This window comes from Prenolepis imparis, unplaced genomic scaffold (genome assembly GCF_030444845.1).
Source record: "Prenolepis imparis isolate NDT839.2.m4 unplaced genomic scaffold, iyPreImpa1.0 SCAF_4, whole genome shotgun sequence".
NCBI lineage: Eukaryota > Metazoa > Arthropoda > Insecta > Hymenoptera > Formicidae > Prenolepis > Prenolepis imparis.
The window spans coordinates 13957279-13982556 of record NW_028141162.1 but is presented as its reverse complement, the minus strand read 5'-3'; the positions used below and the strand labels follow the sequence as shown (position 1 = coordinate 13982556).

The 25278-nt window shown below is 33.6% G+C and overlaps 2 protein-coding genes across 5 annotated transcripts in view; one reads left to right on the top strand and one right to left on the bottom strand.

The window, feature by feature from the left end:
* The window catches only part of LOC145934932 (uncharacterized), a 469524-nt gene that overhangs the window by 278672 nt on the left and 165574 nt on the right, over positions 1–25278 (top strand). The window contains exons 17-18 of the mRNA XM_083035847.1: positions 8035–8085; positions 20358–20423. Of these exons, the coding sequence (XP_082891973.1) occupies positions 8035–8058 (24 nt within the window). The 3' untranslated portion in view covers positions 8059–8085; positions 20358–20423. The remainder of the gene's footprint in view (positions 1–8034; positions 8086–20357; positions 20424–25278) is intronic.
* The window catches only part of LOC145934929 (lachesin), an 87648-nt gene that overhangs the window by 57233 nt on the left and 5137 nt on the right, over positions 1–25278 (bottom strand). For 3 of the 4 annotated variants that reach the window (XR_014425131.1, XR_014425130.1, XM_083035841.1), the window contains exon 2: positions 3988–4079. Coding sequence is in view for 2 of the 4 variants with exons in the window: in XM_083035841.1 (XP_082891967.1) it covers positions 3988–4057 (70 nt within the window). In the remaining 2 variants the exon portion in view is untranslated. Of the gene's footprint in view, positions 1–3987; positions 4080–5373; positions 5496–25278 lie in introns of all 4 variants that reach the window. The other variant, XM_083035842.1, reaches the window with a different exon arrangement.

Below are 25278 nucleotides of genomic sequence, written 5' to 3'. Positions count from 1 at the left end.
AGGTACTAGTTTTGACTTTCACTCGGGGACTCTCCAGCCAAAGGCAGGCAGCCAACTTGCTTGCCAAGTTGCTTTTGTTGTTTCAATGTCGAAAGACTCGTATTATTATCGTTGTTTGGATTTGTTCCGAGATAATTATTTTCCGAAAATCATTTTCCATATATTTTTTTATTTTTATTATAAAAGAATAATGTAGTAAAATTTCTTCAAGAAATTATTCCAACAGATTGAGACACATTATTATATCTTTTACAAATTGAATAAGATGTACCTTTAATATACTTTGCATATAGGGGAGAAGTCATATCCACCCTAGCAACGTTTTCGCGCCTGCAAACGCACTTTCGTCCTTCGCTAGTGGCCAAAGTAAACGGCCAAACAAGCAAACAGACACTCTACAAATCTCGTCACCCAACAGCCACCGTCCTCCGCACGTAACTCTGACCGCCTAAAGAAATATTCCTAAAGTCGCGACTCTCAACGGAAAGTTCCCGAGTTCAGCGTTTCATTTTTCTCGTTTTGCATCCCTTAACTCCTTTTCTCTCTCCCTCTTTTTTTGACTCCGCCTTGTTGGTTTTTTCTTTTTCTCTGTTCTGTTACTGCGCGCAATTTAACATGCATCATGTCTTTAATTATTCTTTTCTACTTCGATTTTATTATCAGATATTTTAGAAAGAGAAAATTGATCTGTTCTCTTTTCAAGAAAAATCGAATTAATAGCTTAATAAAAATATAATAGCTAAGCATCTTGCTTATTGTCGTTTAATTGTACTCTTTTGAATTCTATCTACTTATTGGATTTTCTTTCTCCTGTCATGCTCTTTTTCTTTTTGCTTCACTTCTTTTTATCATTTTCTTTTTTAGTCATAGTTTGCCTCGCAAAAACTGTCTGTCGTAACAAGACATTTTTGCAAAATTTTGTCGCGATTCGACGACGGTGCTGATAATGCAAAACATAAGCGAAAGCGTACAGTTTTATACCGAAGAGCATGATGCTAAATTCATCAGTTGCAAAATTCAGAGTTGCAAAAATACGAGGATTAAGAAATGAGAAAGTGCTGTCGTTCGTTGCTTTCCAAAATCGTTGCAATGGGAATCATTTTTAAGCGAATATTGACTTATGAAATGTTCCCTTAAAAAATATCGCGGATCTTGCAATTTTAGATTTCGTATGAAATTAATAATTGTTATATCTTTATTTGAAATTAAGATTAAATACATTATTTCTTATTACGAGTCTTCTTCTCGAGCGAATTTCTATTGCAAAGAAAACGCAAAGGGACGACGAAAAATTGATTGGAGACACGCTGCATTTACGATGAAAATAGCATATCTTAGATTAAATGAGACATTTCTAAATAAAGCCAAGAATTTGCGTCGCGCGGTATCGCTTCATCGATGATGTCGTTCGCCTCGAGAAAAGTCGCGTAAAAGAAGGTTTCGTTTAATTTAACTCAATTTATTCTTCCGTTTGCCCGCCTCTGAATGGCCACCCCTTTTCCATTCACCGTTCGTTAAGCAACCGATAAGCGGAAGTTCCCGATTGGCCGAATGCTGCCTTTCTATGGTCTGCACGTCTCGCTCCTTATTTATCCCTTTCAGCATCAATATTCAATGCACAATGAAACACCTCGCACTTACCGGGATGGGACCTTCGCGTCCAGTTCATAATTATTGATTTGCAGATATCTCTTCGCATATCAATATTTATATACAATTATTATTTGCATTTAGAAGCTGTACAGAGCTCTTCAAAGTTTATTTTATATATAAATTATGTTATATATAAATTTAAGAAATATTTCGTATTGTTTATTTTTATAAAAAAATAGAATAAAGTTTTAGAACTGCTTTTTTTCAAATAATAAGTCTGGTTTACTGATGTTTCAAAAATAATAAGTTTACTGATTTTATTAAACTATTAATTTTTTAAATAAAAATATTAGGATTTATTTTAACTCATTTTTATTGTATTTAAAAATCTACACAATCAATTTTTGCTATCGAAAATATATTGAAAAGTAATCTAATCTTTTTATTGTAGATATATTTCAAATGCCCAAAATAATAGTGTAAGAACTTTTATTAAAGATTATGAATTTCTATATGGATGTGTGGATTTGAAGTGTTAAATAGAATCTATTACTAGGAAATCTTAATGAGATAATTCGTCAAGATCGCAATGCAAATTGGGCATTTATGATAGAATGGAAAAATGTTAAAGTCGTTAAGGGAATGCGTAGGTATCGGAATATCGGATACAGGAATCATGGTGCTTGTTTGTTTGCGAGAAATGAATCCGCAAAGAATAAATATTCAGGCGCGCTAGTGTTTTCGCTAAAAAATCCTATTTATCCGTTGAGAGAATACGAAAAGAGAGATCGGCTGAAATTGAGTGATGTCAGTAATCAAATGCCATTCATCTGTTATGAAGACGTTTCGCCTGGGTGGAAATTATCATGCGAATGCGCGACTGGAGGAAGCGATAAAACCTTGATAGTTTGCGAAATTTTCTTATCTACGTCAGACTATATAACATTTTTCTTCGCAGTCTGCCCATTTTCTTTCTCTCCTCTTTCTGTCGTCGCTCGCCTGTCTTACGCGCGATATCTGTAGTTTTTATTAAAATCGTAATCTTTTATTTTTTCTTTCACGAACATTCGCTTGTATGGCTGAACATTCCGTTTAGCTCTCTGTATTACACGTTCATCATCATTCGAGTTTTTTTTTAAGACAAAAGGTAAATTATGTTTAGCTTTATACAGCAAAATTTTATTTTTATGTTTGTGTGGTTTTCATTGTAATTGCGTTGAAATATTTTTTCCTTAGTATTATTTGTAATTCAAAAACTATTAATGCTTCTGTGACATGTGTGCATAAATATGTTTGCGTAATAATTAATTAACACATAATAATATGAAGGAATTAATAGATGATTAATATGATACCCGAAATAATCCCGCGATATTTACTGGTTTATTAATTAGCTGCTATTATCGATATTCGAACACGTAAAATCCTGCTCTGATGCATTTTCATTTAAAATCACTTTATTTTTGTTCCTGAAATAAATTCCACTTGAAATGAACTGAAAACCTATTTGCATTGTTGGAGTTTAATCCGGGAAACCTTTTAACTTTCAGAATTAAATATTGTCGTAATTAGTGTTCTCTTATAAAATATACGCCAGAGGGGAAGGGGATTCAATCTGCCATTTTATATCTATTTATTTGGATTATATTATATTACGCAATTGGATATATTACATTATATTTTATTATATTATATTTTATTATATTATATTTTATTATGTTATACAAATATTTCTACTTTATATTTTATATATAAAGATATGCACGATTTTTTCCCCTTATTTTTTTACGTGAACAAGTAAAATGTGGAATGAGCAATAATATGCGTGCTTTAACGAAACTCTACGAATTGTTCATTTTATCCGCGGAACACGCGTTGGTATTCAGAAAAAGTAATATCTCACCGTAGCGGAAGGTCGTAAGGCCAATATCGCCGTATGTCGCGCCGTGCAAGTGTGCGTTTCAAAAGCGGATTAGTCCCGGTATTGTATTTACAGGTGGTCGTGTGCACAGCGAACGGCTTAGTTGCAAAATTGCCCGTACACAGTGCGATATATATATATATATATATATATATCTCATGGTTCTCTCTCGTATTCATCGGGATCGGTGTGGCCCTCGAAATCTGCGAACGCGTTTGCGTGACGCGATAGGCATCTACTCTCGCCGGGATTCTAATATCGTGGGATCATCTGGGGAAGAGGGGGAGGGGGAGACGAAATCCGTTAAAGGATTTCGTTAGATTAATCTTGTTTTTCCGGAATCGCTTTTCGATCCGTTATAGCGAATTTCAGGGGATCACCGTACAGTTAATACGAATTGCTCGAAATTTTTTTCCCTCGCCTACCCTCGTACTCTCGTGTTCAAGTTCCGATGAAATAATAAAGAAACTTACCAAAGATATCGTTCGGATAAATCAGGAGCGCCAGTAATACCATCAGAAGTGCCTTTTGCCGATCCACCATTTTGCCACAATCATGGATCCAGCTGAAAACATGAAATAATAATTATTTAATTTTTAATATATATTGTCTTTCACATATATAACCATTACGATTTACGTATTTAACTTGTCGCGTGTGTGTGTGTGTTATATTTGCTTTATAAATTATGATTTTTTTTATACGTGCATCGAGTACGTATAAAATCATATCATTCAATATTGATTTATATATATATATATATATATATATATATATATATATAAATTCAATCATTTTTAATAGAAGAAAGAGAGATAGCATAATTTTTTCACATGAGATTGCACATTATTAATTAATAAAATATTGAATGCATAATGCGTAAGCAAAAATGTTATTTAATGAGAATCGCGAGTAATCGAACACGTCATGTCAGTTAATTATAGGTACAATTTCCGCATATCCTTTTGATGGTTCATATAAATTATTAATGAATGTGTGTAATTAAACGAATCCATCGTATTCTCGTATTCAACGTTGAAAATCAAATAAACGCAATTAAAAAGAAAGATCAAAAGTTATTGAATAACGAACATGCTCATAATTATATTTACGAAATAATATGGACTTATCGTTCTTTTTTTTTCTCTGCATCATTGATCAATTTTACTTAAATCGCATATTACGAATATAATTGTTTGATTATCGATAATGAATAATCGATGTATCCCAGCAATCTCCCTTATGTTGTTGATTCAGAATTCCGTTTGCGCGGATGTTGAGTAAAAATAAAAATAATAAAATAGACACGAAAAGTAGGAGAATATATTATAGAAAAACATTAAAGTCGTGTCAGCGTCTGTGGCGATATTCCACAGGGATATTCCTTATCCTTTCATCTAGACTTTGCGTAGAGATCAAAACATACATCCGTCGCACTTCCGGTTATATTGAGGTGATGGGGACTTGTTTGTTTCCGCGATATTATATCAAGGAGAGAAAATAAATAAAGAGAAACTAAGATACACCGCAAACATGCGCAAGAAGCGGATTAATCTTTGATAACGATATATAATCCAATTTTCTCATTGAACAGAATTGTGACAGAAATTTAACTATATTTAAAAATTGTATTTTTGAATCCTTGTCTCTCTTCTGATTTATAAAGATCCTTATCAGACAAGCATCTCAAATGTTTCAAGAAGCTTTTGTAATATTTATCTGACTTGATGTTAAGTAATTAATTGCTTGAATTAGCTTTGATTCGAGATTGTGCAATCAGACGCGACTTGAATTAAATCTCATTGACGTAAATATTTATAAATATATGCATAGGAAAATTTAACGTGGCAATAACATACCTCTCGACGATCAGGCTGACACGTTGCGAGCGTTAAACGCCAATCAGGCAAGTTTCTCTTATGCAGTGCCACACTGATAACTCCATTACGAAGCCCAACGCAGCTAGCAGACTTGTTAGACACTTCGAATCATAATATTAAATTGATGTGACACTTCTATCGATCTCCGTGCACTAACATTTACAATAATGACGATGACGTTTATCTATTTACGTTCATTTTCAGAAGCGAACGAATTATATAAGTAAACTGAGCGTGTTTCAGATTTATTCACATGTTGCAAAACATATGCAAATAATATATATGCTGCATATGATTTAAATTATTTTGACATAATCATTGCTTATGCATAGTGCGTACATTTATTTTTTCACCATTAAATAATTATACTCGAAAATTATAGTTGGATTTATTTTTTTTTGTAATTTAAACATATGTTTCCAATTATAACGATATAAATTATATGTCAAATTCTATAATATTGAATTTGACTCTTTTCCACTTTTTAAGTATCAACACGTAATATGTAAGCTTGATTGGTAGCTCATGGGTAGGAAAGATCCTAACGTAAAATCGAGTATCCACGCTGTTGCGCTCGAAAGCGGGGTCGTCGGGGCGAAAGTTTGGCCGCGACAACTCTGCGACGGAAAACGGCGGAAGTTAAGTACATTTATCGCCCCCCACCGTCTCTCTCTTTCTCTCTCTCACACACACACACACACAGCAAAGTGTATCCATCATGTGGACGCGTGCCCGCGCGACAGGAAGCGGAATCAAGTTCGAGACCAGGGCAAGCTTTTCCGCTTGACTGCAATGAGCAATAGCGGTGCGGCCAACAAGTTTCGAATGTGATGAGCGAAAAGGCGAGGCGATAAAACTTGACACCGGCACGGTGCAAAGTTGGCGAAATGTCAAAACTCCCTTACCTCTCTCTCTCTCTCTCTCTCTCGCTTGCCTCGGAATTTGCAACTCTCACGGGCGTGTTACGAATACACGAGTGCAAGTGTTTCGTACTTCCGGTAAAGCGCAAGCAGTTGCGGTAAAAGAGCGCGGTATAATTCCCCGGTGAATTTCACGAAAAACTTTACGAAAACGCAAAATTTATGAAATATAAAAAATATGAGAGGAAAAATTTGGAAAATCGTGACGTATAAGTGCTAAAATAACAGGGACTTTTGCGGTATAATAACTTACATTGAAATATTGTTATCGGTGCCGTTCTTACGTTACGGACGATAGAAATAACCGCGGCTTACCCTATTTCATAGCATGCAAGCCAACGCTGTACGCCATCCTCATATACCACGGGCGACGTGACTTTATTCAAAGCGGATTCCGTCGTTTACTCGATACACAGGACGGAGTAATATCGAGTTTGGATTTCGACTAACAAGAGAGACCGGCAACGAAAAGGCGGCTGGCAAACGACGAGACCCGCGTAAACAATACTATCGAGTAATTAGACGTATACAAGACGATTCTTCTCCTAGAGAATAGACAGTCGCGCGCTCTCGAGACGAGGTCGTATTGTTTTACATGGGTTTAGGACGACAATTCAAAACCAAGAACGCGAAGACGCGCCCCTTTGTCCTATCTTGCGTCTTTGTGCATTCTGCGCAAATTTTCAGTTGAAACTCTTTCGCGTCCTCCTTTCCTTTCCCTCGGCTCACCTTTGTTCAACTTGGTCTGGTATTGTGACAACAATGCGAAATATTTCTTATTTACATCGAATTTTGCGAATATGCAAATGTCTTGAATAAAAGTCCCACGTATTACGATCATTATTACGCCGTCATAAATTATATTTCTCATAACTTTGCAACAATCGTTACACTTCCACTATTAACAAGGAGAATTTCGCGAGAAACAGCTGATAGTAGCGGATAATGCAACGAAGGAACGATACATTCGACCAGTCGCAAATTATTCGGGATCTCTGAAGTATTAGAGTAACCTCGCAGTGGTTACAGTCCGTGATTAGTCAGACGCGCGGAGCTAAGCCGAATCGTGTACACCTGAGTTCGGTAATTTACGGCTAAGCTATTGTAACATTTATCGGCCAAGTACGTGACAATTTCGAGCAAACTCTGATTATTATTATTATTATATATTCATAATCGAAGAAAGGAGCGATCCTCCCGTTGCAATTTAAGAACAACACAAGCACTATGCGTGCGCCATTCTTCGATTTTATGTTAAAGAATGATATTTAAAAAAAAATAAAGTTTGTTTAAACTTATCGATTAATATTTTTTCACAGAAATTAGAGGATTAAAGCGTTAATTTACTAATTAAATTTTAAAATAATAATATGTTGAAAAATTAAAATAGTAATATGTTGTGAATAATATGTTATAATACCTTATTTTCGATTAATATTTTTTGACAGAAATCAGCCGATAACTGTCAAAAATATTAATCGAGTTTAAAGTATTATAACACATATTATTTAAAACATATTATTATTTTATAATTTTTGTAACATATTATTATTTTAAAAATTAATTAGCAAATTAACGCTTTAATCAGCTGATTTCTGTCAAAAAATATTAATAAAGCGAGAATTTGCTAATTAAATATTCTTACATATTTATATTGTGTATGTTATAATGCAAAATAATAAGATTATTCTAATATATGTATGTATTTTATTTGTTACAGGTAGCATTGCGATACACAGTGTGATTCACGCGTCGTCTATTGCACGTATCGGTGAGTGAGAAATTATTTATTTTATAACATTATTTTATAATATAGCGGTAATGAGGATGTATATAATATATTGAAAATATTAAAATAATAACATGTTTTAAATAATATGTTATAATATCTTATCCGCGATTATAATATTTTTTGACAAAAATTAGCTGATACTTGTCATAAATATTAATCGAATTTAAAATATTATAAAAAACATGATTTAATATCAATATTATAACATCATTTAATATCATTGCATATGATTTAATATTAAACAATTTAATATCATGATAATCGAAATATTCTTAGAAGCATATGTTTATTTGAAATATTTGATTTATTTTCGCGATAAAATTATGTTGGTGAACAAATAGAAGGCGCTGAAGAAAATGGCTTAAGATTATTATACACAATGAATATTTTACGATATATAACAATTTTAAATTTAATCTAAAATTCTCCAGGGCTCTTGCCAAAGTTTCCTTCTAATGAGTTCATTTAAACGCATAAAATTCAGATCTTCCTAATTGCGAAACTTTTAGATGCACATAGCTGGAAATTAAATCATGCCGCAGTCGCATGATAAATTTCATCCATAATTCGAAAGCATCTCCGTTGCAAAATTCGTGGTAAAGAACATCTTGTCGCGATAAATATTCGGCCTCTACCTGATTATCTTTTCATCTAATTATCCATAAGCGTCTGGCGCGAAAGTTGACGCCCTTACGCAACACCGCAAAATGGTCCTTCGCGCGAAAACCTTGTTGCACAGAAATTGAATTATTCCTGACGAGTGCTGGCTGCACATGCATCATAATATATATATATGTATATGCATATACTATATAAAAAAATCACTGGCGCGTATCGCGTTGCCTTAATGCGATCTACGTCCTGTAAAGTGATGTAGAGCATAACCGGGTGTACGGGTACGAGCAAATGGTTTTTACAACGCGTGCATTATGGCGATTGTAATTCTTGTCTACCTATATATTGCCGGGGAGCAGCGCGCACTTGTACAAGAAACTAATCTGCATTCAAAATTTCATCCTTGTCGAATGCGAAATGAAATTTCCGATACGCTAATATTATCGAGAGCCACGCGTGTTCGATTGAAAAAGTTCGCGAGGTCGACTCCGCATATTCATCAATGACCGTATGTTTAGAATTCATTACCGCTTTGTCTGGTTGCGCGCGAATGTCTATTCACACACGGCCATTCGTAAATATGATTGACTGTAAAGAACTAGTGATCAATACGCGATCATCGGATCAAATTTGAACAATTCTAATTTTAGGTATTATTTTAAAATATACTTTTTTCGTACAAACAGTAAGAGTGTTTTTTTTTTTTCTTCTTTTTCATCTTCTCAACTCTTTGCAGCTGATGCAGTTGCTGATAGTAACTATCGGAAAATGTCAATACGAGTGGAGTGTTTGGTGGATGTAACCACCGAGTGACCACTGAAACGTATTAAGGCACGTTTATATGTGTTAGGACTTTAAACTGTTGCGGTTTTTTGGCGATCCTGGTACTGCATAATTTAGCATATATAAACAAAAAAAAATGAAAAAAATATTATTCAATGTGAGACGTGTCACAACATGAAATTAGAAAAATAATTGAACAATTTAAATTTAAATTGATAAAAAAATAAAAAGAGAAGAAATACAATATAAAATATATTCTTTTGAAGCAAATACGTGTTTCCGCTTTTATTTTAATAATATTTATTTAACATAATATAATTTATTTGTTATAATATTATTTAGATTGATAATTACAGAATATGTATTATATAAAATGTATATAAATATTTGCAAAATCATAGCACCAGAAGATACGATAATAACGAGAAGAGCTAAAATATATGAGCACAAGATTTCGAATTTTCCGTTGCAACAAAGGATTAATCGGAGCTTACAAAATTCTGACCGCATTTATAGCTATGTGACTAAGTAATCCAAGTGATGAACTAATTTGATCGTTACCTCATTGCGTTGACGATGAAGCTCTGGTGATCTGTAATTTGTCCTTAAGCGCTTTCACCGCCGTCGTAAACAGGAAAGAAATCGTTTCTGTTGTCGTTCGCTCGACGGAAAGTTTTCCTTTTCTAATGAAGAAAAGAATCTGTCGAATAACTGCATTCGTTTTAACGAAGTTCGCCCAAAACGATCTTTCATTTTCTGCGCATCTCTCTCTCCCAATTCAATACACAATGCAGAAAATTGCAATGGAGTAAGAATGTTTCTTAATTCAATTCTTTCGCGAGAAAATGAGTAGCTATACGAACCTTCTATTCTACTTAACAGGCCGTGAATAAACAGCGATCAAACTCAGCTTCGTCAAAAGTAATTAATTAACCTGTTTGTGCACCCTTCAAGAATTAATCTGAGAGAACCTATAGTTGTTTATTTAGAATCGCTATTAATTGCCACTCTTGCGATACTCTTTTTATGTAATTAAATATTTCAAAGTTGCCTTTAAAACAAAGTTTCTTATTCTTAAAAAATATAGCTTTACAAATATATTTTAATATAATTATATATATAATAAAATTTGTTTGAGAATAAATGAAAGAAACATTATTTATTCGTTTCATAATTCATTTATCTTTTTCAAAAGAATATATTTCTTGTTTTTCTTGTCTAATATTTTATACAAATATTTTTATACAAATTCTCTCAATACTTTCAAAAAGTTTTATGTCAACAAGGCATACAATTTTTAATGTTTCTATGCAGTAGGCAACCTATCTCTCGGTAGGAAATTAAATGTTATCTTTGTGCACCCCCTGCGTTCGGCTCATAAAGTCATCGCCACGTGTCTTGCTCGTACCCGAGAAGAGTGAAATGCGGGGAAAGATGAATGAAGATTCGGGTAACGAATATAGCGATGGTATAGAAGCCCTCCTCCTTTCGCTCCTATTATCTGCTTTCGAGAGGGGGCGAGCGGCTCGTTTCGACCTCCGGCTGTCGTGGCGAGAAACCATGATAAAAAGAGCAACGACTATCGCCCGCGATATTACAACGAAAGGACTAGTATCATAACAGTAGACGCTCTTGGCGCTGATAAAGGATGGGCGGGATGTAATCCTCTCGTGTCTTCAAATTCGCCAGTCCCGACGATGGGTCGCAGTGTTTTTCGCGACTCTCTCTCTTTCTATCGCTCCTCTGGAAAACAGTTTTGCACACTCGATGGTACGCATAATATGCGGAGATTCCGCACGCGGTTTATTGCAATGATTCTAGGTTTTTTATTTTTTGTCCGTGTTTTCTGCGACAGCAGCAACGATCGACAGCATCGTTCGTAACCGAAGATTAGTCCTTGGAGTCAAGTCCGGGCGGATATAATCAACTGCATGTATGCGAATCCAAAGTTTATATATAGAAAGCGTTTCTTGAATCGCGTTCTTTGCTATTCAATTTCTTTCGAAGATTAAAAAATAATTCGTGACACGTTTGATTGGTACTGAGCGTATTTTTTCGAGAGATAGATCGCGAGAGAGAGAATACATTGTTGGAAATATCATATCGTATACTCTCTTTCGAGATAAACAAAATAGGTAGAAGTATAAAGGAAAAAAAAACAGAACTCCGGTTGTCGATAAATATTCTCTTGGCTAACATGAAGCGTTATATCTGTGTACAGCATCAGCTGTATCGCGCTACAATTTTAGCGTGGTAAAGCGCGGTCATCTCGCTTAATGGCATCGTCGTCGTCGGGGGTTAGTGCGTCGCGAAAGTGCAAAGAGTCATAAAGCGTCGACGACCGGGCAAAAGAAACGTCAGGAAAATACGACTCGCGAAGGCTCCGTCTAAATCCATATGATATCGCTTATACTGATATTGGCAATCTTCGATATCTTGATAGTAACAGATATTACTTTGTACGGTATCTGTACGTGGCCCTTTATGTTTGCCGGAACTTCTCCATTTTCGAATTCGCATTTATTGAAACTACGGATGATATGGAAAATCCTCGTTTAGAGAGAGAGAGGAAGAAAGAGAGAGAGAGCCTTGTATTTTACGACGAATTGTGCGTCGGGAATTTATAATTGAGTGATTAAATAATATGCAAAATCACTCTTCCCGATGTAAAACAGTTCGATATTATAGTTTTAAATATGTTTATACACGCAGTTCGCATATGTTTTGCCAGGATTCGTCACTTTGCATTTAGATGCCTGAATTACAATGGCGCACTTGCATTTCCTATAAGAAAATGATTTTATCGATTGTTCTATGCAAATGTGAATGTGTTCGACAGCGTCCTGGCCGTAATGTTCCTCTTTCATTAACATGACGGATTCATGTAAGACCCTAAAGGATTCATGACGATTATCTCAACGTTTCTAAATTGCCTCCGGTGGTCAGTTCCAAAACTATATGACGATTAAAATGGTTTATACATAGTTATTTATATCAAATTTCCAATTTTTGACTATCTGTAATTCTATTATCTTTTCGACACTTTAGTTACAGAAATATATATTTCGAAAGTTCCTAATTCAAGTAATTATATTAAAATTAGTTCAAGCGTTAAAATAATTATGATACGGATTTAAGTGCACTTTATTTAAATACCTTTATATAATAATAAGCAAATAAATATATATAGTAAGGTAAATGGAGATACATAAAAATGTATTTAGTACATCATCAAAACAAAACTTTTACACTGGCCAGAATTAATTTTTGGCTACGCCTTTGTAACGTGACGTAGTACGTCCGCTGCCTGAATTTACCATTTAAAAGTGTAAAAACGCGCGCGACTGGAAAATGTGGCTTTAATGTCCGCGGAATAATAACTCCCACCGTTGAAAATAAATCGTACAAAGGGCCGTACCGCGTTCTATCCATGGAACAGTCGCCTTGTCTTTGACGTTTCTGACTAATGATCCCCGGCCCCCTTTTCCGCTTTCTTCCCTCTCTTCTCGAGGGAGTTCGGAATATTATTATATTCCGAGTATAATGATTGATTGATTAATGCCGTACACAAAATTACAGAAACCGGTCAGATTTCCCGTTTAAACTCGCCGGAGAAAAACTTGTAATGGGTTCTCGTTTTGGCGGATTGAATAAAAGCCTAATCGTACGTAGCAAATGGGATGCTTAAGAAAACATCTCGCGATTTTCTGACAAATTTGGAGAAGATTTATTTCTCAGTGAAATTTTGAGGTGTCGGAAGTAGTGAGAGTAGAGAGGAGGACAAAATTCGCGACGGATATATCGCAAAAACAAACGGGATGGAAGAGGAGAAGAGGGAGAAGGCTCGTAGTCCCATAATGGAGCAGGGCTTCGCTTCTCGAAGAAGTCGTGTTCGATCTCGGAAAGTTTTCAAGACTTCCCGCCCTCTTCTTTCACACACGTGTCGGCTATTCGTAGTAGACTCGCCACCTTCTTCACGCTTCCGCTACCGCGTCCTTATAATTCAAGAAATATATCGTCGCCATAGAGGGGTACTTGCATCCTATTGCACCCTCATCTCTTCTTTTTGGTTTTCCTTTTTTGTTCCTTGAACAATGTGCCGAAACTTTCGAGCGATACTGCTTAGATTTAAAAACGAATTGCGATATGTATATACTATAATATAAAATATGAGATGTGACGACAAAATCGCCGTATAAGCGAAAGAGAAAATAACTTTTTTTATGAAGAAATAAATATATAGTTTGAAATGTTGAATAGAAACGTTTTATATGAAGTTATATGTTCCGAGAAAAATGACTTTAATATATACATATATATATATATATATATATATATATATATATATATATATGCTATAATACCCTCTCAATAATATGATTTTTTTCACACACTATATATCAGCATACTAATTAAATATTAAACTCAGCTGACATTGTACGAGTATTGGAAAGAGCATAAAGTTACTAAAAATTCGAGCTCTCTGTTGCCCGGCAAATGTCATTGAAATATTTCACCGAACAGAAAATTAGCACGAATTAAGCTTCTCGTTTAAAACGGGGCCGTGTTCAACCTCGAGGATCATTGATCCTCGTTGAGGTATGAACGACAGGAGAGCCGCTCTCTCGACAAGCCGTAAGTCGTTATGTCGATTGACCGCCTTCAAATTGTCCTATTTCTAAATTTAAGCTCGTATTATATTTCAACGGATGGTTAATCTGTCTTTCACTCTTACGTCATGGAGAGAAGCTCGTAAGAAATTAAAATTTTTTTGCAGAGCATGCGGGTGGATCCAGAAGGTAATTTTTTGTCTTTTAGCGGAAACGTCGACGTTGAATCCTAATTAAATTTCGATGTTGTTTAACGTACCAGTTGTACAGCGCGTATTAAAACCCACATGCGGTGGCTCTCTGGCAATAAAAAATTCGCTCACTAACTGGACCGCAATTACAGACGGAACAATCACAAGCGAAAGCGTTTCGCTAAAACTCGTGTTATTAAATTTTAACTGTTATAACGTAAGTTTTGTCCCTGCGCAGATTTGCGACTTTTATCACGAACGATCTTTTTGTGAAGAATTTAAATGCTTCTTTCCATTGCTGAAAGCATTATACTTTCGAGCAGAAAGCGTTTTGTTAATGGATTAGTTGCATAAAATGAATGGAAAGATTAAAATTATCATGTTATAAATTATTCTTATATAGGGTGCAATATAAGGAATTTCTTTAAAGGCAAAAGAGAAGTCAGTTTTATTTGTATTGAGATGAATGTTTCATCTTTTTTATATGTGACTCAATAAAAGTAGAATTAATATAATTATATAATTAAACTGATTGATAAAGATTGCTGAGAATTTTTGTTTGACAGGAAATTTTTATTTGAATTATTGTTACATTTTATACTACAATTGTTATCATTTTGCAGACGAGATTTTCAAATGAGAAAAAGTATGCTATTGAAAATCTTTGCAATATTTTAATTGTTCTCGATTTTTTCACGTAGGAAAAGTGACAACAGGGAGTTATCGATCCTAGGTGAAATAAAAGTTCGTGGAAATTTGAGAACGAATGTGATGTTCTCGTCGTTTTAAAGAAATAATGTCGTAACACATTCGAATCCTTACGCGACGTAGTGGCGGATTTAGTGAAATCTGACAGAAAGAGCTTCTAGCGAGAACATTCGCTATGCAAGATGCAAATTTCTACATGTGCAGAACATTAAATTGCAGATATTGCACTTTCTCTTTCAAATTTGTGATTTTTTTCAAAATTCTGTATTGCAATAGAGAACAATCGATGCAAAATATTAGATTCTATTTTACTTTAATTGTTCAATTTATCAGAGTGCTTTTATTTCGATAACTTTTTTGCTAGCTATTGTATTTGAGTTAAAAATATATAGGCACACAATTGCATCTTATTAATTTAAACGTTAAAATTGTAATTCTTTCCATCAACTCTTTCGAAATAAATAGTTTAAATAATTTAATAAATAGTATAAATAGAGTTTTCTATATTTAAAGTAATGAAACGTATTTCTTCAGAGAGTGAGAGAGAGCGAGAGAGAAATATAAACCACCTAATAATTTTTAGATTAAAAAGAATATATTTATGCAGTGTTGCTGTATTTCATAATTAATTCTTTCGCAAAAGATATTAAGATATAAAAGATATTTAATGCCTTAAATGGATCAATTTAGAACAAAGGTTTATTAAAAATAAATATAGAAAATTGTTTAATCTAGGATCTTTCTAAAATAAAAGTATAGAAATTAAGAGGATTCTTATAAAAGAGCGAAATTGTAATAATATAAAGCGATGATACTCTCTGTATTTTAAAATATAATATATTTTATAAAATATATATTTTCATACAAAATGTAATTTTAGAAGATAAATTATTAAATAGAAAACCACATAATTTCGTATTGGCAGTTTTAAATACTATAAAACAAAAGTTATAAACCTGACCAATTTTATTGAATCTTTTCTTTATGTTCAAATCTAATAAAAAAGATGGCTTACATTCCTTTCTGAAACAGAACACATTCATTTGTAGGACGATCAATGAAAGAACTGGAGCGAGCAGACGAGTCTGAAGACTCTTAAATTTCCGAAATCCCGTACACGCGGTGTACACACGACACGCGGTACTCTGCTGACTTTTCGAAATTGTAGGCGGGTGCTGCCGCTCTCGCCGGCGTAAAATAAATCAGAGTACAGGGTGAGAGATCTAGCCGACGATATATTCTGGCACGTCGGGTATATTCCCTTCCTTAAGTTCTCGTTGCCCCCGTACCGTCGCCGACGCCGATGCGCCTCTATAGATTTGGCTCACGTCGAAGTCAGAACGCAGAGAGGGAATGAGAGAGAGAGAAGAGCTCCCCTGTCTCTCTTTCTTTTTTTCTCTGTCTCTTTCTCTCCATAAATCTCTGAAGAATTCCTTACTTACGACAACGATACGCACAACCCAACTTTGCCATTTCAGTTGCAAAATAAACGTGTTAGTTAAGCGTCTTCCAATTATGTCAATAATTGTGCGATAATTGAAAGAAATTTTGAAAAAAATTATTTCAAAAGTTTTTGTGAAAAGATTACATTTTTTAGCAAATAAATTTTATATTTGAATGTGTGTAGAAATGTTGCAAAAAATACTGATATAAGTCATTTTGACTTTTTTTTTTTAACAATTTCTCATATTTTTTTAGTGCAATCTTCTAATCCTATTTTAATCTTAAGCTTATTTTTTATTTACATTGTTATATCAATTATGTAAAGCTGCTTACGCGCGCGAAGCTCTTTCAATAGGGTTGTATAAAGATTAGATCTAATTTTTTAAATGAACGTTTTATTATTTCTTATACATGGTTTATTATTCGTTTTCTTATATTCGTTATGTAAATGTTTACACGTAGAAAAATTTTATTTAAATAGATATTTAAATATGAGCGAACCACTGATAAATTACGTTGAAATTTTTCTGACCTTTATTAAGCTGATTAATTTCACTTATCGTACTTAAACAAGTAGAAAGATTGTGAGTTTTCAGAAACTTGTAAAAATAAATCTGCAATCGTGTGCTGGACTGTTATTCTCGGAAAAAAATATATTATCACCATTTCTCACTATAAAATGGCGTGAATTGTGGTCTCAACGATCGTTTTGCGTTTATAGAGATTATGCAAATACAGTCCCGCCGACTATAAACTATGGAGAATTTAACAATTTTTCAACCATAGGACACTCGATCTTGCTCGCGTTTCTGTGGCCATGTAACAATGACAAAAAAGGCTAACAGCGATTTCTTTATTTTTCAATCTAATAATAAGTATATCGATATCTTATAATTAAATAAGGAAGTACATATTTTAAAAAGACGAATAATAAAATTATTGCGCGATTAATTATTTAAGTTAATGGCTTTCCAATATTTTATCATTTACAATATTCATTACGGATTTAATTGATTGGCTTTATTATTTACTACTTTCCGTACAGCGAAACTGAGATCTTTAATGTATTTATTTTTCTGGATAAAGTAAAAGTACTTAAGGTAATTTCCTTAATATTTACTTATTGTTAGAAAATATTCTTAATACTTGATTGCTATACAAAAAGAAGACATTTATTTTGGTTGAAAAGATGTAGATATAAATTGAATTTTTTATTGAATTGATGTTATTATAAATGGATCTTGTTTTACTTAGAAATATACGCTATAAAAAATACTAAGGAAGAAAGTTAAAGATTTATTATTTTTTCTTTTTAAAAAATATATTAATTGCGATTGCTATATTAGTATTGTTCATCATTAATATTGATTTATTTCGTGCGTTGCTAAATTTTATTCATTTCTGATATCTTATCGCTAATTCTTATGTGTAGGTTATGCGTGCGCGCTTATTATTCCGGTTCACATAAAGTACACGTAAAGTAACATCACGCAGTATTGCAGGTGGTGAAAAATTCCTCAAAGATTTATGGTAAATGCTTTATAAAGGCTGCAAGTTATATTTTACCGACTTCGATACATAAACTGAAAATGCACGCCTTGTGCTACGCGTGGAGATTCTCTGAAATTACTTGCAGAGATAAATAGGGATCGTAACAGCCGGTAATATCTCCTTCCACTACTTTTATATTACTCATCATCGTTCATCATTATGTCACACGTAAGATGAAAATCGAAAGCTTCTCGCAAAATTCGATTATCGATTGTAAATTTTGCGCGTTTTATTTTATTTTATTTTTTTAAAGATTTTATATATGTATATTTCAAGAAATGATACTTTAAACATGTTTTAAGAAACAATATTTACACTTATTTTAATTTGTAATTTTTATAATAATTCTCATTTTTTTATATCAATTATTAAAAGAATCACTTGTCGAAAGATCATACAACAGGATATTAATTTTATTAGTTATAATTCTATCTTTACCATCAGTATCATCGAAAAAAAATATTCTTCTCAGTACGCAAGATTTCCTTAAGACAGTTACAGCGATCTATTACACACAGGGGTGAAATGATTCCGCTACAGCGTCGCCTTCTCGAGCGAAAGTTTATAACTCGCGATAAAAGCGTGGGGGGAAGCTTAGCAAAAAGCTTGATATTCCTTAGCGCCCGATAAGAGCCTTAAGGTCTCACAACTTTTTCTTGCAAAGTTCACGAACAGTCTAAGCGATGCTGTTTATTATATTTTGTATTTCACTTTGAGTGCTGCGATCATTAAGTGGATAACCAGAGTTTCAGATGCACGAAATTTAGAGAGGAACTGTAAAACCAGAAAAATCTATGATGTTTGTAAGACTGCTTCTATTTTTCCATCATTACGTCATATTTTTTTAATAAGTAGATATGGGCAATTTTTTTAGGTAGAGATATTTTCGAAAATATTTATGAGACGGTAGAGACTTATCTCCAACTTTATTATCAGCCAAGAAATATTGAAGCAATGTTAGGCAAAATTGATTTTTATATCCGACTTTTTGAAAATTTTATAATCGCGGCCAAAAATGGGAAAAAAGATCTTTGTAATATCTTGAGAGATATAACGACTCTAATAACATTCGTCGGTGCTAAAATATTCGACCGATATTCTTGGTCGAGTGGAATTTCGTGTTTATAGCATCATGGGTTTTCACTATCCATCCCATCTGTTTGTTTAGTCACAAGAGAGAGAGAGAGAGCTTTCTTTGTCAAAGTAATGCACGAGAATTAAACGTAATTTTATCTTATGCAATTCATTACGCATTATATACGCAATGAATGCGTATATAATAGCAATTGAGTAGAATAAAAAAAAAAAAAAAATTAAAAATGGATAATATCTGTCTGTCGATGCAATTAAACGATATTCTGATATATATTACTAGATTTTTCTCTACTTAATTACAGAATTATCTTGATGGTTAGAGTGAATGCTGAAACGTTGAGACTGTAATAACTTGCAAAGAAGAAAAAACAAAATGCAAAGAAGTTATTGATGCTTGCATTGCAATTTTACTTATCATCAAAATGCATGTAAAAAGTGTTATTTAATAATTTCACATTTAAGCAAATAACATTTTAAAATAAATTTTATTTACTGATCAAATATAAATCTTATTTTTTATTAAGTAAGATAAATATTTAAAAAATGGCGCTAAATGAAAGAGTTAGAGAAAAAGAGAGAGAGGCAAATTTCTCACTAACGTAAAAGTGAAAAGTAAGCATATCTTTAGGAATTAAAGAGCGGGATGGAGAATTGAACATTGAACATTCAATCCGCGAGTCTACAATATTTTATTCCCGTCGTATGTTTCAGGAGCACTTGAGCGAGAGGCTGTTTAATTCTGCTCGTGTCTTTCATCAATCTGACTTTAAAAGGATCAGGCTAATTCAACGCTCCGTTATTTAATTCCGGATTAGGCAGACAATCGCGCGAAAAAGCAGCTCTTGAATTAGTTCTATTGCTTTCGCCTCATCCGCGGATCGTATAACCGGCAATTCGTCGAGTTCATCGTAGAAGTAATGCAAATTCCGATATCAAAGATAAAATCGGATAAAATAAAATTGATTATAGATAACTTAATTATAATGTTGAAATTTTTGACCGTGTGTAATTATATAAATAACTAAGAATTATATTACGATGATTATTTGAACTTGGATAATTATTTAAACAATAATACAAACTACTTCTCTTAATAAAAGGCTAAAAACATTCTATTTGTTGACGTTTCTATTTGCGTGAATATTTAATGCTCTAACATGAGGTTTCCAATTAGTATTTAAAATAAGAATTATTTTATTTTATTATAATTTTATTAAAATTTTATAATTTATGTAAATGTTATTTCTCTTTGCAGATTGAGAGATGTCATCGATATTACGCACGTCCATTATTTCATGACAAGAGAACAACTTCGTGTGAGGTGAGCATAATACATAACAATTTATTATAATTGAAGACTCTATCGGTATAATTAAATTATCGTGTAAATTATTGCTATCCATTTAGATTTAACGAATATTTATTTGATATGACAAACATTATTTTTTAACAAATATTACATATTTACATATAATTAAAATTAAAACTAATATCTATTTATTATACAGAAAATAAAGAAAATTAAACAACTTATTGTTAGATGAGGATATTTATCTGATTATTGAATCTTATTAGGTATAAAATATTCTCTCTCGACATATTTACAGATTTTCGATATATTTTATAAATATAAATTATGCTTATTGTTGATGGATATTTTTAAAAAGTTATGCATTTATAATTTATAAGCGATAAGATGTGCACTCAGGCGATTGAACTCTGCTTCGGCTTATAAAATTATGTGATTTATTATTAATCTTTTATCGACGTAATTCTTGATTAATCTCACATGTGGGACATGTTACTCGTATATCTTATCATAATAATATTATTATTAATTTATAATATTATTATTAATTAATTAAATTTTAACGTAACGATTTAATATACTTGATGATTAATGTATATTTATGTAATAGAGAGAGAGAGAGAGAGAGAGAAAATATTTCTTCGACTAACAATTTTCTGCATTCTGATAAAATACAATTATAATAAACACTTCTTTGATAAAATATACACTGTAATCAGTTTTATATCTTTATCTTATCTCCTCGTGTTTCAAAAATTTTAAATTATTAAAATCAAGTAGTGAAAGATTACTAAAAATTATTACGGCCGCGAATATCGTTAGTAAATTATCTACACGGATCTACCCGTTTTCTCTCTCTCTCTCTCTCTCTCTCTCTCTCTCTCTCTCTCTCTCTCTCCGTGACTTGGAACATCGGTCGCGACATTGGTGGGAATATACGACGGCGGATTAAAATCACAGAGATCGGGACTTTGGAAAACGCGCATGAATCATCTCGCGCGGAACGGTCGGAGTCTGAGATAAGAATGGAATACGATGATCTCGCCTAGCCGGGCTGTAATTTACGTTTTTACGGAAGTCGGAGCGCGCGAGCGAGGGAGGGTTGAGGGACGGCAGGGGGTTGAGTTAGCACAAGACACAGCCTAAACGGCGGGCGCAAGAAAATTAGCAACGTTTGCTTCGCGTAAGAGTTATGAGGGCTTTGTAGCCAAACTACTCATGCGCATTAAGGGTCATTACAATGCCCATAAATTGCGGCCACTGTCCGCCGCGATATTTATGTTATCAATTCTCCCGAAACCGGAGGAGGGACGAGGATGACGACGAGGCTCTTAGGTGCAGCAGCGCCGGTTTCTCGTCACGCGTTGCCTCTTTTAATTCGCGTCTCACCCGGTACAAATGCACTACCCCAGCGCATATTTTTCTAAGTTATTGCCGTCCTCGCTTTCTGTTATTGAGCGTACATCACTGACAAAGTGCTTCCCCGACATAACACATATTTGTGTTCTCCACGATGCAGTAATACATTTTTTGATCAATTATGACTGTAGTTCTCAAATTAATGATTTTTGTGGATTTGAACATACAGTTGGTTATTTAAATTATTATTTTTCATGTGAGCAGGATTAGGTGATTTTTTTTTTATATTTCTAAGAAAAAATTTATTAAACGATATTTCCAGCCTAAATAAATCCAGCCAATGAATAAAATATATATACATATATTTTCTCACGTAATAATTTCTCTAAACTGCATTATACGATCTGAAAATCTTATACGTTTCTCCAATCTGTATTTTCGATGTATAGCGTGTTAGAGGCTGCTGCAATTTATCAAGGAACAAATATCTATATGTATTATAAAAGCAACCGCGGAAAATCTTTGTTCTGAGATATGCGTTTCATTTACGTGCAACTTGCCGTAGTTGAAACTGCTGATATCTATCCCCCGTCGACTCAAAGAAATATTTAACATATTCGGCGACGACGGGGAATATTTTGCCCTTTGATATTTATAATGTAGCGCGAGATTTCTGTGGGAAAATTTGTGCCAATCCGTAATTTTCACCGTTATTCGGAGAGCGAGAGAATGTATCTTTAATTAAATTCGCTAAATAAATTATGCAAGACGCGCGATTTTTTTGATTGTCGTTACACGTTTTGAGACACTATTGACAAAATTAATACATACTTAAAAATTTCGAATTTATCATTATTTATTTATTATTAATTACGGAAAGATAAATTAAAAGATTCCGTTGTATAACAAGAAGACAGAATAAAGTTTACGCGCTCTACTTTTTTTTTCTACTCAAATATATAACGAAACGAGAAACACACGCCACATCGGTACGCTTTCATGCACTAGTACGCATTCCTACCCTTTAATGTAGTAGAAAAATGTTTTCATGGTCGAAAGTACTTGAACGAGGCAAGGCGCGTTCGTATCTCACGGAGACGTATGTGACGCGAGTATGATGGTAACAACGCAGGTGTAATGAATAAATCCCGAAGTTTTTCGGCACGCGGAAGTTGCCGCGCAGGCTATATATATTTCGCCGCCCCCGTCGTTGAAAAACGAAATAACGTCCTTCGGCACGTTCGCAGCGCGACTGTAAAAAACTCGCTGACTGAACTTGTTGCGAATTTACAAAATATTATCGCTGCGTAGGATTTGTTTGTATTGTTAGTTCAAAGTACACATTTTTTTTTTAGTATTTATTTATCAAAACAAAAATAAGTCCCGACCTGTTTATTTGTTTGTTCGTCGCCGTACCGGGCATAAAAATGCCGGATTTAAAAAAAAAATTTTTTGAAGAGCGCGATGGTTTCAAAATACAAGCTACGGTGACGTATATTTTAGTCAAGTTATTTTTTCTTCTTGGTTTTTTTTTTTTTTTTTTTTTCTATATTCTACATGGTCGACAGAGTTATTCGAAACACAATGTTGAACATTAGATATTTTATAAAGTTGTGAAGCTCATTTGCATTCTCGCAATTGGCTTTTGTAATTAGATATTATCATATTGATTTTCAATTATATTCGAGGTTATTGATATGACGTTTGTAATTAATCAATCATCACAAATCATATTGTTATCCGATCTTTAAAAGAGAGAGAAGATATTGCCATTTTTATTTTGGAATTCATTTTCACAATTTGACAATCAAACATCGTACAAAGTTTATATTATTATACCTTGCAGTACTTCAGGAAACTACTATCGCTGTTTCCAAATCTCAGTTCTAACTGATTGTGAGTAGTATGACTGTGATGTACAATCAGCCCTAGTTATTATGCAAACAGTAAGAGAATATTTTGTGAACTGTGATGCTAAGCAAGCATTGTGCAACCTGAGCGAAATACACTATTGAACATGCCTTTATCGGCGCGTTATTACGCAAGAAGATGCATTTGCGTGCCACATGGAGACGATCTGTTTCTGAGCGCGATATCGACGTATCGGTAACGAGATACATTATTCAGCGGGCGAACACGCGCTTCTGGTACCTTCGGTCATTCCTTCAGCTCGTCACGTATTATCCGAGAGAGAATCGACAAAAACACACGGACTTGATTATTTTCTAAAGGCAAATCGCTACTGACTGCGCTCTTACTGTAACGTCATATGTGTGTCACGGTGATTAAAATATGTAAATCCGATCATTGATATGTTCGCGCATTACGATACGTGTCATTTGCGGGTTTTTTTTGGAAAGATGGTGAGGTTTCGTCAGTTTCTGTTTGATTGTGCCCCATATTTGCCTATGTATTATCGGTGCTCCCGTTCCCGTATGGAAAAGCCGAAAACCGCAACGCAATCTAACTTTGTCGGGTGCGATGGGGTCGCACGGGCAAAAAAGGAAGAAATCAACTACTTCTTATTAGGACGAAAACAAGCGATGTAAAAACCGCGAACAGGTGTGCGCGCAATTTTCAGAATGCACAATCGTGAATTTTTGTGCGATGATTTCGCGAGTCGTCATGTCAATGTCGCTTTTTTCATGAATTTATTAATCACGTTTTGTATACACTAAATATTTCTTTTTAATAGCTGAACAGTAACATAACGGATCAATCAATTATTACGATAATTTCCGAGCAACCATATTATTTTCTAATATTCTGTGTTGGCACATAATAAATAAAATATTACATACAGTATCTATTGATCACTTGTATCCCACCATTTATTCAGTCTACAATTGCAGTTTATAGGTATATCCTACCTTTGTAGAGAGATATCGAAAATGTAGGTAATACATCGGAGAAGTTAACTGACAATAAATTACATTTAGCTTACAAATTATCTCAAAATACGATGTTTTATTCAATGAAATAAGGAGACTTTAGACATTTTAAAGAGTGTCAGCAAGTTATACATCGTAATAATTATGCCTGGATTTATAAAGCATTATTAATTAATCTTTATCTTTTCCAAAGTTGTCGACAAAAACGAAAAGTGTTATTTTAAATCACGATGCCTCGACGAATCAACACGTTTAGCTCGGGGTGAACCAATTAGTCGACATTACGAACTCTTAATTACGCGATTTCACATTTCACGATCGCGATAAGTATATAAATACGTAGATAGAATGTTAACATTGTGGACGCAAATACTCCAGGTAAACGGTTTATTCGCATAAATAATAATTTATTGCGCATATTTCGTAACGTGAATCAATATAGAACTGTAAAAATATATAAAATTCGCAATTATTAAATTGTACAACATTTTTTAGTATTTGTGTGCGACTGTTAAGCTCTCAAGCTTCTCGCTTCAAATTATAAACAACCTTTGTAATGCAGAGACGATTCAATGTTTAATTTTTAAAATATATCGATAGCAAATGTAATATTGAGA